Below are 15,701 nucleotides of genomic sequence, written 5' to 3'. Positions count from 1 at the left end.
AGTATCGCTTTTGGAAATCCAATCAGAGTGGGATATGCAAAAGACCCATTGCGATTGAAAGTGGGGCTCAAGGAAAAGTGCTTGTGTTAGACTATGACTTCGAATCTCAAGAGGCTCGTCTCGTGGAATTACGTTTGCATCAACCAGTTGATGTTCACGTTCGGAAAGAGACATTCAAGGATGCAAGGGACCTTTGTTTTATCAGTGGTATAGTTTTCGTTTCTGAAAGAGGATCTGGGGCAATCCGTGTTATTGACTTGGAAGGCAAAGTACGTTTAAAGCCGGAGGGCCTGAAATCGCGAGCAGAACTACTTTCACAGCTGAGTCGTTTTAGTTTATCACAGGATGGCACAGTGCCAATTCTTCGGAAGCGACTCGCGACACATTTAAAAGCTTTAGCTGCACAAGTTAAGGACCCGGAAATCATCCAGCTTAACACGCCTTTAGTAAAACCAACGTCAATTTGTGGCGAGTACAGACATCCTTTTGTGTGCGGATGACGAGCACCAAAGGATTATTCAGTTGGAAGTAAGCTGCAATGGAGTTGCTGTCGTTGGTACTAGCATGCGAGAAATATATTATCCCGATGGCGTTTCCAGTATTGAATCTCTTTGTGTGTGGAGAGGGTCCGCATACTTGGCTGCATCTGGTAATGCAGGTGGGTTATACGATTGTGACCTGGCAAATTCAAACGTCAAACAGCTCCTGCAGAATTCGTCCGATTCATGCAGTGAAATCAAGAGGCTGTGTCATTATGGCGACGTAATTGTGTTCACTGACATCGTAGATAGGAAAGTCAAGACCTTCGATCCGAAAACCTCAACTGTTAAAACATTGATGGGCACTGGAAAAGAAGGAACTAGTGATGGAACTGGTGAAACCTGTACCTTTGCGCAAGTCCACGGAATATGCAGTTTCCAGAATACTATATTGGTGTCGGACGTAGCTGCTGGAACGGTAAAAATAGTTTCACCGCTTACTGGGACAGTGTCCTTTCTTCAAGCCCTTGGGAATCGAAGCTGTACGATAGATCCTCTAATTGAAGTAGCGATGAAGGAGTTGGTGGATAAATTTCGTCCCGTGAGGCAGAGAACAGTGCGCAGTGAAACCACAAAAGACAAAGCCGGAGCTCTCCCACCAGCAGTGTATTACACTCAACCTCCTCATACCAAAGTAATGTTCCACAACGACCCAACTGTTGAAGGAGAAGTAATGGAACAAATTACTCCGCATATCATAGATGACGATGGGGACTCGCACGCACCCAGTATCACGTTTGTGGACGATAGCACTATTGAAATAGTTGCTGTTGTTGAAGTGCCAGATCAAGAGGATGAATACGACACCGACTCAGGCACCGATGTGGATGATGACGATCACGACTCCTACCCCCACACAACAACACTCACCAGGTCCGGGCGCGCCATTCGCGCTCATTTTCGCCTTGACTTGTAGAGTTTGCACTATCGGGTCTGCGCATATACATAACCTTGTGATGAATCTGTGATCAAGAGTTAATTGCATAACAACCCGTAAATAGCGCCACCTTGGACCCTGGAAAGCAAACGATGAAGAGATAGACCTAAAGAGACTTGGAGACAAACCGTAAAGAAGGAAAGGGGGAGTTTAGATTCAAGGCTTGCTTGCTGCTAATACATGTGCTAAGAAACAAGAGGATGGCTAGTGAGGATGCAACAGCCTTTTCCCGGTAGGTAAAAGGAGCATGATGATGATTAAATAAACAAATTGTTCAAATGAAAGTTTGCGAAAGTGTGATAACGACAGAGGAAAATTTTAATTGTTAAGCATAATGTACCCTTCTGCAGAGAAATAGTCTCCAATGATTTTCCATGATAGAGACATAAACAATGAACAACACAAAATTGCAATCAAAATGACACAGTATGTAAATCAATTGTAGCTGATTCCATATTGAATGCCCGCGTTTATCGTTATCAGTATCTGGCGCATTTTTTAGCCGTTTCTCGTTACATTTGTATCAATTTTAGTGTTTCAGAGAATTTTTTAGTGTTAGATGTTAAACAGCCCAAAATTTTAATGTTTGATGTTATAGAAGGTAAAATTTTAGTGTTTAGTGTTTTCGAGATACCCCCATCCAGACCCTCTACAGTGCACAACGCCTCAGCAAAATGTCCTCGACTGATATGAAGCGAACATAATTAGTAATAGCTAGTGAAGGTTACGTTGTCCAAAGATAGTTTATGTTCATCTCGAAGTAGCTCTCGGTTCTTTTCGGCGCAAGTGATGCTCTGTGAAAAGCAATCACGTGCCTTCTTTACCTCTCCTTCCCTCCTATTACAAATCCCTAGCAAGGTAAGAGCCTGTTGTTCTGCTCCTTTATCTCCGATTTGACGTGTAATTTGAAGTGCTTTTTGCAGAAATTGCCTTGCTTTCTTGAGTTTTCCAATTTTCTGATGTACGGATCCGAGATTTATCAAAGCTGTAGCTTCGCCGGGTTTATCTCCAATTTCTTGCATTAGAGAAATTCCTAACTTCAAGTTTTCAACAGATTCGGTATGTCGACCACAACACATGTAGCAGAACCCGAGTCCTGCGTAGGTCTTGGCTTCGTTACTTTTATCTCTGGTCTCTTTTGCTAGAGCAAGAGATTTCTTTAGATACATCTCTCCTTTTTCAGTGTCTCCCAAACAAACGTACACATCACCAAGACCATGGTAGACATTTGATTCTACTCTCTTATCCCCAACTGCCCGACCACATTGAATGGCCTCCTGAAAACTATTCATAGCTTCTCTTTTGTGGCCAATTGTGCTGTAAGACGTTCCCAGTACAGCGAGGGCTCGACCCTTTTCAAATTTGAGTCCAGTTTCCCCAAGGATTTTTACTGCTTCAACCTGGTGTTCGATAGCGTCTGCGAACTGACCGATCGAAGTATAGCACAGGCCAAGACCGTGGTGGGCTTTTCCTAGCGCTACTTTGTTCCCACATTTTTTCATAATTTCAAGAGTGTTTTTGAAATACTCAAGTGCTTCGCTGTGTTTACCGATTGCATTGTAAGTAGTACCAATGTTGTTATAGCAGACACCCACATCGACTTCTTCTCCATGTTTCATCATCAACTCCAAAGACTTGAAATGGTATTCGAGAGCTTTGCCAAAATCACCCTTCTCGTGGTAGGTCATGCCCATAGCTTGATATGAGCCTCCCTTTTCTTTGCATTCGCCAATTTCTTCGAATAATTGCAAGGAATTTTTTAGGTATCTGATCGCTTCGGGGAAATTAGTGAGGTCTTTGTAGGTGTAACCAAGCGTACAAAGTATTTCTCCTTCCTTTTGTCTATCTCCGATCTCTCCACAGATTTCAAGAAACCCACTTTTTCACAGCGTAACATGCACATTTATTTCAGAACAAGTGTTTACATCTATATATACAAACAAAAGTTTCTTATAACTTAATCGATTTTACCACTTACAGATGTAAAATCATGTAAAATGCTATAGCAAGTAAACCGGTCATTATTCAAACAAAGCAATTCAAATATCTATTTTTCCTGTTACATAAAAAATAAAGAATACTGTTAGATATGGGACACTAAAAGATAACATCTCAGAAAGCATTGCTTGGCAATCTATCAAAAGAAAAAAAAGGTGTCCTACCTTAACAATGGTAAAAAGGTATGGAAACTAGTTCCTGCCACCAATCTCAAGCAACAGTGGTCTCTCTGTGAACTTTAAACTATTCAGTGACAGTGACCAAGACTTTGTCATCATGGTCACAAGGGTTCCAAAAGTTTGTTCTCCATGAATTTTTCTGGAATGGAAATAGGGGTGCTAGAGATTGTTTAGTAGGTTTAGGATCATGATTTTTTGTTCGCTGTATTTTCTAATGCAATTTATCATAATTTGCCTACAGAATTGGTGGAACAAGTCACAGTCTAATCCTCTCCTGTTCACTAACCTTAATATGCAACCTTGAAATAACACAAGTCACAAATACTGGTAAAATTCCTGATTTTCTGACAGAGTGGATAGTACACAAGCTAACGAAAAAAAAATACATTTTGACCATAACTTTCTAGAGTGCATATTTTAATTGGTTGATTGCTCCTGTATATATATTCAGAATAATAGCTTTGAGTTCGCAATAGATAACATAGCTTTGAGATTTTAAGTTGAAAAACAAAGAAAGCTGCTTGAAGCCCTGGGCCAAACAAACTCAATGGAAAACCTTCAGCTATCAGAGCTCACTGTGGTCCTGATCAGACTTTGAACCTTTTGACTTTATTACATCATACTAAATACCAGTACACATACAGTTTTGGTACAATTAATCATGCTTGATATGTAACAACCCAACTATGTCAGACAAATAGAGCAACTCACCATTACAAAAACAAAAAAAGATAACTAGATTAAGTTTAACAATTACAAGTGTATTTTTTAAAATGGTTGCTTTCATGCATCAAGGACCACCTTCTGCTTCTCAATGGGAACCTTATGTTCCAAAGCTGGAGCTTCAAACTCCTCATCATATGAAAACTTGTCCTCAAAGTCTTTGAGGTTGATATTCTTGCCTGGGGCTGGTGGTTTGCAGAAGAACACCCACAAACAGCAGGTGAAGGTACATGAACTCCAATAATAGCCACCACTGCAAAGACAGCCAAGCGGGCAGCAAATTGCAGCTTGTGGAACTTCAAGTACAGTCCATGCTTTGACTAAGATAGACATACATCAAAACAGTGTTTAAGAAACTACTGAATATTCCACAGGTTAAGCCTGGAAACTAACATAAACACACTCTTTAAATTACAACTACAAAGAAACAGCACAATGAGCACTGTACTCTGCAAAAAGTACAATGCAGCTATTTAGCACTCAATTTTGTAAACATAGGTGTGAATAATATTTTGTTTTGACATAGCAATCCTACCCTGAAATATTTTATGCTAACAACTTTTTGAAACTCTCACTGACAGATTTTCAAGGCTAACAATACTGTAAAATAATGATGGTGATACAACAGTTTCCTCCCTGCCTGAGAGTATTTTCTTGGAGACAAAATTAAGCTGTAAAGAAATGTAAAAGAAAACTTTTGAGAAAACCACCCTGATGGCAATTACAAAATACAATTATAAACTATGTGGATTGATAAATGTACATCAAGACAACAATAACAATATCATTTTTTGTTTCTTTCATGTTTGTAACTTCTGACAGAAAATATTTCCAAAAGTCAAGTATGTAGGGTATGATTTTTTAAGTAAATCTTTATATCATATTTGTATCAACTTGAGCTATTGACTGAAGACAGAGTTTACAATAAATTTTGAAGTGGGAAGATTTTTAAAAAAAGGTAACTGTGTTGGTTATAACATTTTACAGTGCATATACCAGTAAATCCATACTGTGACCATAGTAGCAACTTCAGCGAATGACTGAAGTAACCAGCAAAATTTTACAAAGTCGCTTGCAAAGTTTACTGAATGCTAGCCCCCATGTGCATGCATATGCACATGTACTACCCTGTCTGAACAACTGTCTTTTTTGCATGCATAAGAATCTTAAGTTTTATGTTTTACAGTGTCAGTTTGCGAAGGATCAGGTTAGGAAGCTGAGCTGGCTTGGGTCTTGGGTTTGACTTGTCACTGCAAGGCAAGTGGTTGGGCAAGTGGTCTAAAAGCAAATTAACTTGGTCAAAACTGTCAATTGATTTAAGTGGTCACTAAACAAAAATTAAATACAGTGCAGTTGTATGTTTCTATATATATATATATATATATATATATACACACATATATATAAATATTTATATATACACATATGTATGTTTGAATTCTACAAGACCACTGACACTTTCTATGGTTTACCCCCAAAATAACACATTCAGGATGTTTAGAAAAAAGTTTGTAAATCTCAAGCTGGAGGCAAGTAATTTAAAGCTTTTTTAGTGTTCTCCTGAGTCAAGTGCATTGATCTGTAAGAGAAAACAGTAAGCTTTGTCTGATTCTCACCAGGCTGCAGTAACAAATTACTCCTGAGTCATCAGACTCTTTGATCAAGGCTAACATTAAACATGTAAATCACAATGAAAATCATCATCCAAAATAGAAAACGAGAATCAATGTACAGCAAAAGCCACATGCAATACTTACCATCAGGATATTAATGACTGTCTTTCTCCTGGGCATCTTGTGCACATCAGAATCTTTTAGCTCAATTATTGTGACCACACGCTTGCTAATCAATTCATTGATGGCAGAATCCAGTTTCAACACAAGCTGTCTCTTTGATTTGTCTCACTGCTTGGTAATCCACCTTGACAATTTCCTCCCGCGCATGCAGCATTTTGAAAACTCTCTGCTCATTTATTTGTTCTGACTCATTAACCAGCATCCACTAACTTGTAATCCATTTACAGCGTGGAGAGAAAACCTGCTTGACCTCAACTCTAGCACCATTTAGAGAAGAAAGAAGACAGTGGTATGTACATGCAATTGATGTAGTGGTGTCCATTTCCTACAGTTAGAACAGTTTTATTAAAAAAAAACCTGGATGTGTATTTGCGTTCACTCAGGCTTTCTGTTGGAGAGAAAGTTTTTTTTGTGCCTACATTTGCCTAAGTTTTTTATGCAATTCTTGGTTCATCCTGTAAATGTTCTCTGTCTTGGTATGCCAGAGATGCAGGTTTCTCACATATGTATACAGAGAGCAGAAAACTGCATTTGTTATTTAGTGCGAAGATCCTTTTCTGGGGTGGGGTCGGGAAGGCAGTGCCACATATTATTGGCTATCATTTCAATACTTATTACTAGACACTATCTCCATTTTTTTTAGCTTTGACTTGATCAAAATTTGTTTTGTGGGTTAAGGGGTTGAAGCGGGATGAGTCATTTGCCAAATAGGCTGTCCTTTTATGTTTTCTTTTTCTAGGTTAACAAAAGATTCCAGGCTGAGATAGCTTTTAATTATAACAGCCCCAAGTGCTAGGGTGATGACACTTAACCCACGCAAGAAAATCAATTGTTTATGTTTCTTATCATCAAGAGAAAACAAAACGTCACCACCAGAGCTTATTAGCAGATGAACAATGAATTTTATGAGGTTGTTAGAGTGGTTCTCATAAACCTGTGAAATATACTTTAGCATATTTTGCACTATTACCTTCCAATTTGTTTGTTTCTATTTGGATTTACAGGGTTAGTATACTTTAGTTAATTCATTCTAGTTTATTGGTTAGAGTGATTTCAATAAACCTGGAGAGTACTAATTAACTGTTGGTGTTTTGAGTGACTTTCATTTTCTGTGAAAAAATAGGGTAACTAATAGTTAGTGGTGTGTTGTGAATCTTTCGTTTTCTTTTGTTCTATATCAACTACTACAAACCAAAGAGTCTCTTTTTTTATTTCATGGGGCAATGAAAATTACTCTAAAACATGCAAAGTAACAAAAGATGACAAAGCATTTAGTATGTAATAACTTCAATATGATTCATCTGCAGTACCCAGGCTTATTGAAATCACTCCAATCAAAACCACTATTTTCAATAGCCCTAGAATGAAAAATGACTATTTAGTTTGTAGCAGTTGATAATGAACAAAAAATTCAGAGTCTGCTAATTACAGTAATTGCAAATTTTCGTTTACATATGAAGATTATCTAGTTGTTTTCATTCTGTATATAAGCACTGAGGATAAAGACACACTGTAAGATTAGGATAGTTTTAATATTTTTTCACATGACTATATGTCTACTAATTACATTGATAATTATTTTAATGGTTTAATAGAAGAACTTATCATCCAACAAAAAAATAAAAAAATTTATTTACGAGGTATAAGTTCATATGCAGAGTTGTTCCCATATGTGTTATTGTAAATCAAAGAGCACGAACTCATTGGCACACATTGTTGAACTGCATTCTGTCTAAAAACTAACTCGTTACCCAGACTTTATGAAGCTGCTATTGTTTTGGTAAGGTCAACATATATTTTAGGACAAGGATTTTATCTCTACTTAATTTATAGTTACAATAACTTGCTGTGAACCTTACTCTTGCGAGAACACATCAGTTTGTTACAAGAAAAAAGCAATGTTAAATATTGACTGGCTCGATATTTTATCTTTCTTATACTTTGACGAATTTTTCACAACAGTTAAACTTAAATGTCGTTTTATTCAATAGTTTTTTAGCATTTCCATAACAGAACAGCATGTTTCTTGCTGAAGGTTCACTCATAAATGTTCGCTCATAAAGAGATTTCTCAAAAGGTTCGCAGACCAATCCGTTCCGAAAATGCTCGACATCTTTTAGTGTGGGTCTACCACGAACGCTGTGTGCATATTTTATATGCGTTTTCGGAGTACTATACTTAATATCTGTGCTGATTTTGCACTGCTAAAACTTCTCTTCTTCCGCCATCGCACCATATGCCATGTGCTCATCAGTGAAAAGATCGCGCATGCGTCTGAGTAAAAAAAAAGACCGTCGTGCATGCGTTTTAAGGACTTGACTGCGATTTGCAACTAAACGGAAGAAAAACGAAGTCGGAATTTCAAATCGGGCGTTTCCTTTTGAAAGCCCAAGTAAAAACGTTTCTTCTCTGGAACTTACCTGAGCTCATGGGGCTTACATGTCATAGGGTTTACGTGTCCCATTTCGATTGGTGAAAAGCGCATTTAAAAAATCCAAAAACTCAGTAAATCAGCGAGTTTTTTTGTAGCTAATCATTGGCGACTTTCTTCAAATTGCAGAGCGCTCTGACGAAGGTCTAACGCTCGAAACAGCACCACAGTTTCTTCAGAAACTTACCCCGTTTAATACTTTCTCCACGACTCTAACCCATGAAACAAAGTACACTGGGGGATACATTCAGATTATTACCTCTTAAACCCCAATCATCTCCTCTGGAGCATATGAAGTCACGATATTTTGATTGAGCAGGTCGTTAGTGCGTTCGACAAACACAATTTAAACAATGGAAAAGAGAAGGGATAACCGATTCGCCGATTAAGTGCGCAGTGGTGTGTGCAGATGAATGGCTTTGTCTTTGGCACCTGTGTGCTGCTGTCCTATCAGTGACATCCTTATAAGGAAAGTGCACTCATACCCGTACCTATGGAAAGTTGGCGCGGCTACGAGACCGTTGAGTGTACAACTTTGATATTTTTAGAAGTAAGTGTCCGAGTATCTTCCTGAAATGACGCGCCGCTTCGAATCGCCCAGGATATATGAAATAGATTTCCAAACTGATCTCCTTTACTCGTCACCGACACAGCCGTGTGTCTGGAAAAAACAGAGAAGTTTTGCTCGATTGAACTAACTTGTAAAGCAAATTTTCTGATAGTACAGTGTCTCGATACACGCTGAGCTCTCCATCGAAAACAAAGATGAGAGGAAAGATTTCACTACAAAAGACGAGTGTCAATTAAGCATATCTGCGCTAAAGTAAGCTCCTCTAGTTGTGTCTCACACATGCGTACTAAGATGATCCCCGGGTGTAATAATACCTCTTCAAGAATATGTTTGCATCAAATCAATTTTTAATTTAGTGTCAAAAGTCACAGAGGTTGCTTTAGTCTGGCTTTCCTTCGCTTCATGATTGGTCAATAAGATTCGCGCCATCATCTCAACCAATCAGATGTAAAACTAAAACCAATGGCCTGTTTTTTTTTCTACTTTTAGTTTTAATTGTCTAGTGATGATTCTAAACTTTGTTATATTTGGCTGTTGTGATCACTTAACCCTACCTAATACCTAACCCTGACAAAATTTTTCTTAGCTCCTATAACAGAACAACTTTATGTCAATGGTTCACACATTGATTTCCTGGTAAGTTTTTGTATTGTATTCAGGTCGTGACCATTGAAGACTTGTTTAGGAAGACTTCCACAAGATAATTAATTCTAATTTTTTGAGTAAAAACATTTTTTCGAAGAACGTATTTGCGGCCTTACTGTGGCCTATAGGCTAAAAAGAAACGAGATACCCTAAATTTAAAACAAATGCAGATTATTCCGGATTGGACATTACGTAATTTAGTAATATATACATATGATCGTCACAACAAACTGTAAATTTCACGAGAAGATGTGAATGACACGATGCTTTTGTAGCTCAGCTGCAGGTATTCCTCACTAGCCCCTTTAACTCTCATGAACCAATTGTTCGTTCTCCCCTCTAGCTATTACACCTTTCCATGCAAATTGGTTACGAGAATTTGGCGTTAGATCAATGTAAATATATACCTGTTTGCTGAATAATGTAAGGGTAATATAGGGAAAAGTAACGTGTCAATCACTCCCGGTAGTTAAAGGGTTAACACATCTTAATTACTGGCTCATGTGATTTCAAGCAAATTAACTTCCTCCTTCTCCAATAAAAACTGACTGATTGCGTATTTCGGCTCTATAACAAACTTATCGCAGTTTTCTACCTACATTAAAATTCACAAAAGAAACTACTTGAGTAAGCAAAGAAAAGCTAATTTTTTGTTGTTGCAGAATTTGCACATTCCTTGCTTGACTTGCTTCAACGTTAACTGCAAAAATAAAATGATGTAGGTTACTATACATCATGTTGAAAACTTATCATCAAAAACATTGTTCTTGGAAAATTCGCAACATAATTTTGAATAAAGAAAGTCCGTTTGGAACAGTTGGTTTGGGCAGAATTCTCGCCATTGTGCTCCAAGTTGACCAACTTAAGTTTCCATGGGACTGCAATAGTACTATTTGCGCTATGTATCGAGGTTTACTATAATTATAACCTCGAAATAATTTCAGAACTATCGCTAAAAGTTTTTGACCTCACGTTAACACCTTTTTATAAGTCCAGATTGACGTCATCTCCGAACAGAACAAATGGTGCCCACTCATTGACTCTGTATCTCTTGGAATCTCTCATCCACATCATGGTCTGGTGAAGGGCCTCACTGGCACTCAGTTTATCGCGCTTAAGATGTCCGTAGAAACGAATCATGAACTCTTTCGTGGCTCTGTCATCCACGGCCCACAGGGTAGCCAGCACTGAGCGAGCTCCCGCTGCCAAAAAGGCGCGAGAGATACCCACAACTCCCTCTGATTTCATAATCTGTCCCTTGCCACTGTGACAACAGCTGAGTACAACCAGCTTGGCTCGGGTACCAACTTTTGCGACGTCTTCCATGGTAAGCATGAAGTCATCCTTTCTTGGACTTCGTCTGGATGGAAAACTTGAGGCAAGAGCAATTTCCCCTCTTTCTGGATCACCGTGGGCAGCAATGTGGATCAAGCTGACTTCCCGAATCCGTTGGAGAACGTGCTTTTTGGTGGCTTCGTCTCCCACAGTAGGCGACACACCCAACAATTCTGCAATTTCCAGTGCTTCTCTTCTTGCTCCCGGCAGTGATGGTAACTTCGTTTGTGGGGGAACAGAGGGATTACCAACGATCAATGCCCCAGTTACACTGTGGTAATCTTCAGGACTGTCCTGGATCATCCTTAGTGCTGTCAGTGATGGAATCAGGCGGATCCGGAAGGTCTCTGACAGGAATTTGTCATTGTGATCACATAATGCGCAAAATGGCACCATAAAATCCTCTCCTTCTGGGATGATGATGATGTCTTGACGATGAACAAGATCAGCGATAGGGGCGAAAATATCATTATACCACTGGTAGAGGTCAGTGTCCTCCTTTTCTTCCTCTTCCTCCTCTTCTTCTACGAGACGCTGCCTGCTTTTTCCTTTTATTTCCCTAGATGATGATTTTAATCCATAGTATGCTGACAATGAGCGATCTTCGCATTCAGGCACAGATTTCCCTCTTAGCAAACTCTTGAGCAACTCTATGGCGTCCTTCGCCACTTTACATTTCAAAGACTTAAATTGAATTTCTCCACCCTCCAAAACCCAAAAATATTTGTCAAACCGATGCGTAGCCATGAAGAGGATCGTACTCGGGTTCTTGATGGAAAGATTCCTGAGACAATTAAGATAAAATTCGTGTGAATTGTGTCTTTGGATGCCATATTTCTTGGACAGTAAGTCGCCGAGAGCTCGTGCACGTCCACGCTCTACGGTACACAGCGCCTCGGCAAAATGTCCCTGACTGATACGAAGCGAACATAATTCGTAATAGCTGGTAAAGGTCATGTTGTCCAATGAAAGTTTATGTTCGTCGCGCAGCAGTTCACGGTTTCTTTCAGCGCAAGTAATGCTCTCAGAAAAGAAATCATGTGCTTTCTTTAGCTCTCCCTCTCTCCTATTACAAATCCCGAGAAAGGTAAGAGCCTCGTGTTCTTTTCCTGTGTCTCCAATGTTTCTTGTAATTTTTAGGGCTTTCTGCAGGATTTGCTTCGCTTTCTTCAGATTGCCAAGGGTCTCGTAAACTGATCCAAGATTAATCAAAGCTGTAGCTTCGCCTCTTTTATCATTTAATTCTTGCATGATAGAAATCCCCAAGTTGAAGTTCTCTATAGACTCTTTAAATCGGCCGCAACACATGTAGCAGAACCCCAGACTGCCGTAGCTCATGGCCTCGTTGTATTTATCTCCAGTTTCCTTAGTAAGTCTCAGAGCCTTCTTTGTATACTCCTCTCCCTCACCAGGATTTCCCAGGCAAATACATACATCCCCGAGACCAAGGTAGGAACCTGATTCACTTCTCCTATCCCCAATTGTCTGACTGCATCTAATAGCTTCAGTAAAACTATTCATAGCTTCCTTTTTCTGGCCAATTGCATTGTATATGTTACCTAGAAGATTATGAGCTCGACCCACGCGGAGTTTGTTCCCAGTTTCTCCTAGTATATTTACAGCTTCAACCTGGTGTTCCAAGGCTTTTGCAAACTGACCGAGCGGAGTGTAGCATAGACCAAGGCTGTGATGGGCTAGTCCTAATTGCTCTTTGGATCCACATTTTTTCATAATTTCAAGAGATGTTTTGAAGTAAGCTAGTGCGTCATTGTTCCGAGAGATTGCATTATATGTCGTGCCAATGTTATTGTAGCAAACACCTGCATCGACCTCATCTCCATGTTCTACCATCAGGCGCAGTGACTGAAAATGACATTCTAATGCCTTGTTGTAATCCCCCTTCTCGTGATAAGTCATTCCAAGATATTGATACGAATATCCCTCTTTTCTGCTTTTGCCAATTTCTTTGAATATCTCCAAGGACTTCTCCAGGTATCTGATTGCTTCTGGGTAACGAGCAAGGTTTCTGTATTTGCCACCAAGCTCACGAAGTATATCTCCTTCCGTTTCTTTATCTCCGATCTCTTTGCAGATTTTCAGCGCGTCACTTTGACACTTGATGGATAAATCTTGCTTACCCAGATAGTAATAAGAATCTCCTATTGTTGCAAAAGCTGCTATTTCATCCCGTTTGTTCCCAGTTTCTTTTGCAACTTGAAGTAATTTCCTTAAAAAGAAAATCGAATGAACGTGTTGACCCATTGAACAGTGAATGTCACTGATGCCTCTATATGCTCTTACTTCCCAGTCTTTATTCCCAATTCCTTCGTTGACTCGTAAAAGCCTCCGGTAGCTTTCCAATGCTTCCGTAAAATCATTTAGACCTACGTATGAAAGGGCTAGTTTGTAATGCAACAACATTTGACCGAAATTGAAAGATTCAACTTCAAGTCCACATTCGTTCAACAAGACTTGAGCCTCTTTGTACAGATCAATAGCTTTCTGATAAATATGACTCTGATAAAGGAAGTTTCCTGCATGGAGAGCAATATGGAATTTCAAAGCTTTATCCCAATTCGACATCTGTAAAGAAAACATGCTAGTATTAATGGGTGAATCAATCAACCTTCTTCACACAAACATCGGACTATACCGATAAATTTAAGAAATTTCAACATTAAAATTACCCATTATATTTCATTTTAGACTTTCCCCCTTTTCTTAACTGGAACAACAACAACAAGACGTAAGAGATCCAATGAGTCTAAGCTAGTTAACAGGGAACTTGAGCGGTCAGGACGACAGCGTCGATAGAAAATTAAATGAATTTAAATATATAGTCAGAATTTCGCGAATAGCTGGATGTGTTTACCGCCTCTTACAGCTCTACACCTGTACTTCAGCGTAACGTATGTGAACAGTGTTGAGTTCCAAATTTAAATTTAAATAATTTTCCGTCGGGGTTCCCTTTCTATGACCACGCAAATATTGGTGATTTCACGTTGTTACTTTGTAGAGGACAGCTTAAAAAATGTTCGAAGTTTTAAAATGCACGTGCTAAGCTATCGTTCTACTTATTAATTCCATTGTTTTGCAACGTCCTCGTTACCGTTGCCGTCGTGGTTTTCTTCGGGTCCCATATCGAAATACAACACGATCACTCCGGATGGTTAGTAGTGTAGGAGATGGCGGTACGAGACTACTTTGAAAAGGTGGTCTCGTACAGACGCCAACTCTCTATACTACTTTCCATATTTTGGTAATAATTTGATAGCATTATTTGATGGAATAATTTTATAATATCAAAGCGTCGGAATACTATAGGAGACTAGCGACATTATCTTACACCATTTTTCCACTGCTTGACGTTATGGTTTTTTTATTTCAGTGACTGTTCTTGTGCTTCAATGGATCTTTATTGTCTCTAACACCAATCTCAAATTATTTGGTACATCCTTTCAGAGCTTTACTTGTTTTCTCTATTTTGGTTCTTGGTGTTGGAACTGATGTGTATCTACCTCTAAACTCAAGTGGTGGAGGGATGATGTTATCTTCATACTCCTGCACCATTTGTTTAACACTCTTTCGTAGTTTTGGGGTTTTCGTATCTGCGATTGTTATGTCGCTCTGCTTCTCCATTTGTTTAATGCTTGGTTTTGGAGTTGATTCTACATTCTTTTTTAACAACAGTTTGATCAATTTTGAATTACTGAGCTTTTTCACACCAGCCTTATTCATTTATATATGATTACATTTTTCCGATTTTATCATACTATATAGATATAAAATATTTCTTTAACACAGTTTATAATAAAATTATGTTAAGGAAATATTGTACAAACTATATCATATGAGTAAAATCGAAATAGATGGATGCCTTCATAATCTTCATTCATTTTATGACTTGAACGCGACAAATCAAAATAGAAACTAATTCAGGTATCATAAAAATTGTTTGCGAGCCTTTGAATATATGTAAAACAGGAACTTCGAAGAAGGATGGTTGTAAGTATAAAGTTAAGTATATTGAAAAATAGAATATATTAAATGATTGTGACATCAAAAAATCAAGTAATTTATCAAAAAGATTAACAAATGATGAAAAGAAAGTAAATCAAAAGAAAGTAAATCAAAAGAAATCACCTAAAAAGTGGCGACAAAAAGAATTTATAATAGTGTAGTTTGATCGTCCGGGTGAGTGTAATCCTGAGAAGGACTGTTGTCGGTAATGGTGCTTGACGTTTCGAAAGCCTGAGCGGAAGGCATCATCAGAGTCAAGTGAAAGGTTGTTGTCAGTCGAATGTACTTTGTCGGTTTGTATAAACTGATTGGTCAGTTTTGCCGTGATGTTATTGGCTGTAAGACTCAAGTGGTGTAGGTCAGTCGTGATTGGTCGGTTTTACCATTTACTGTAAAAAGAATTTATATGTCCAAGATGTGAAAAAAACGAGGAATTGTGCAATTAATAATTGTATTTTTGGGTACCACAAGCAGCAAAAAAAAAGTATATACTTTACAGATCACTATAATATATACTTGCTTTTAGA

General features: G+C 38.5%; 1 protein-coding gene across 1 annotated transcript; it reads right to left on the bottom strand.

The window, feature by feature from the left end:
- Positions 1–9,503: 9,503 nt before the first annotated feature.
- LOC113675744 (uncharacterized) lies at positions 9,504–13,737 on the bottom strand. The gene has a single exon (XM_089180894.1). The coding sequence runs from the start codon at positions 13,735–13,737 to the stop codon at positions 10,804–10,806; it is 2,934 nt and encodes a 977-aa protein (XP_089037020.1). The 3' UTR covers positions 9,504–10,803.
- Between the last annotated feature and the right edge of the window lie 1,964 nt (positions 13,738–15,701).

The sequence above is a fragment of the Pocillopora damicornis genome, chromosome 8 (assembly GCF_964200805.1).
Source record: "Pocillopora damicornis chromosome 8, jaPocDami1.2, whole genome shotgun sequence".
Classification (NCBI taxonomy): Eukaryota; Metazoa; Cnidaria; class Anthozoa; order Scleractinia; family Pocilloporidae; genus Pocillopora; species Pocillopora damicornis.
The sequence above is the reverse complement of the archived record's forward strand: the minus strand, read 5'-3'. Positions and strand labels throughout refer to the sequence as shown.

What these genes read in the sequence shown, in the direction of transcription:
- LOC113675744 (XM_089180894.1), bottom strand. Translation starts at nt 13,737, where the DNA reads ATGTCGAATTGGGATAAAGCTTTGAAATTCCATATTGCTCTCCATGCA.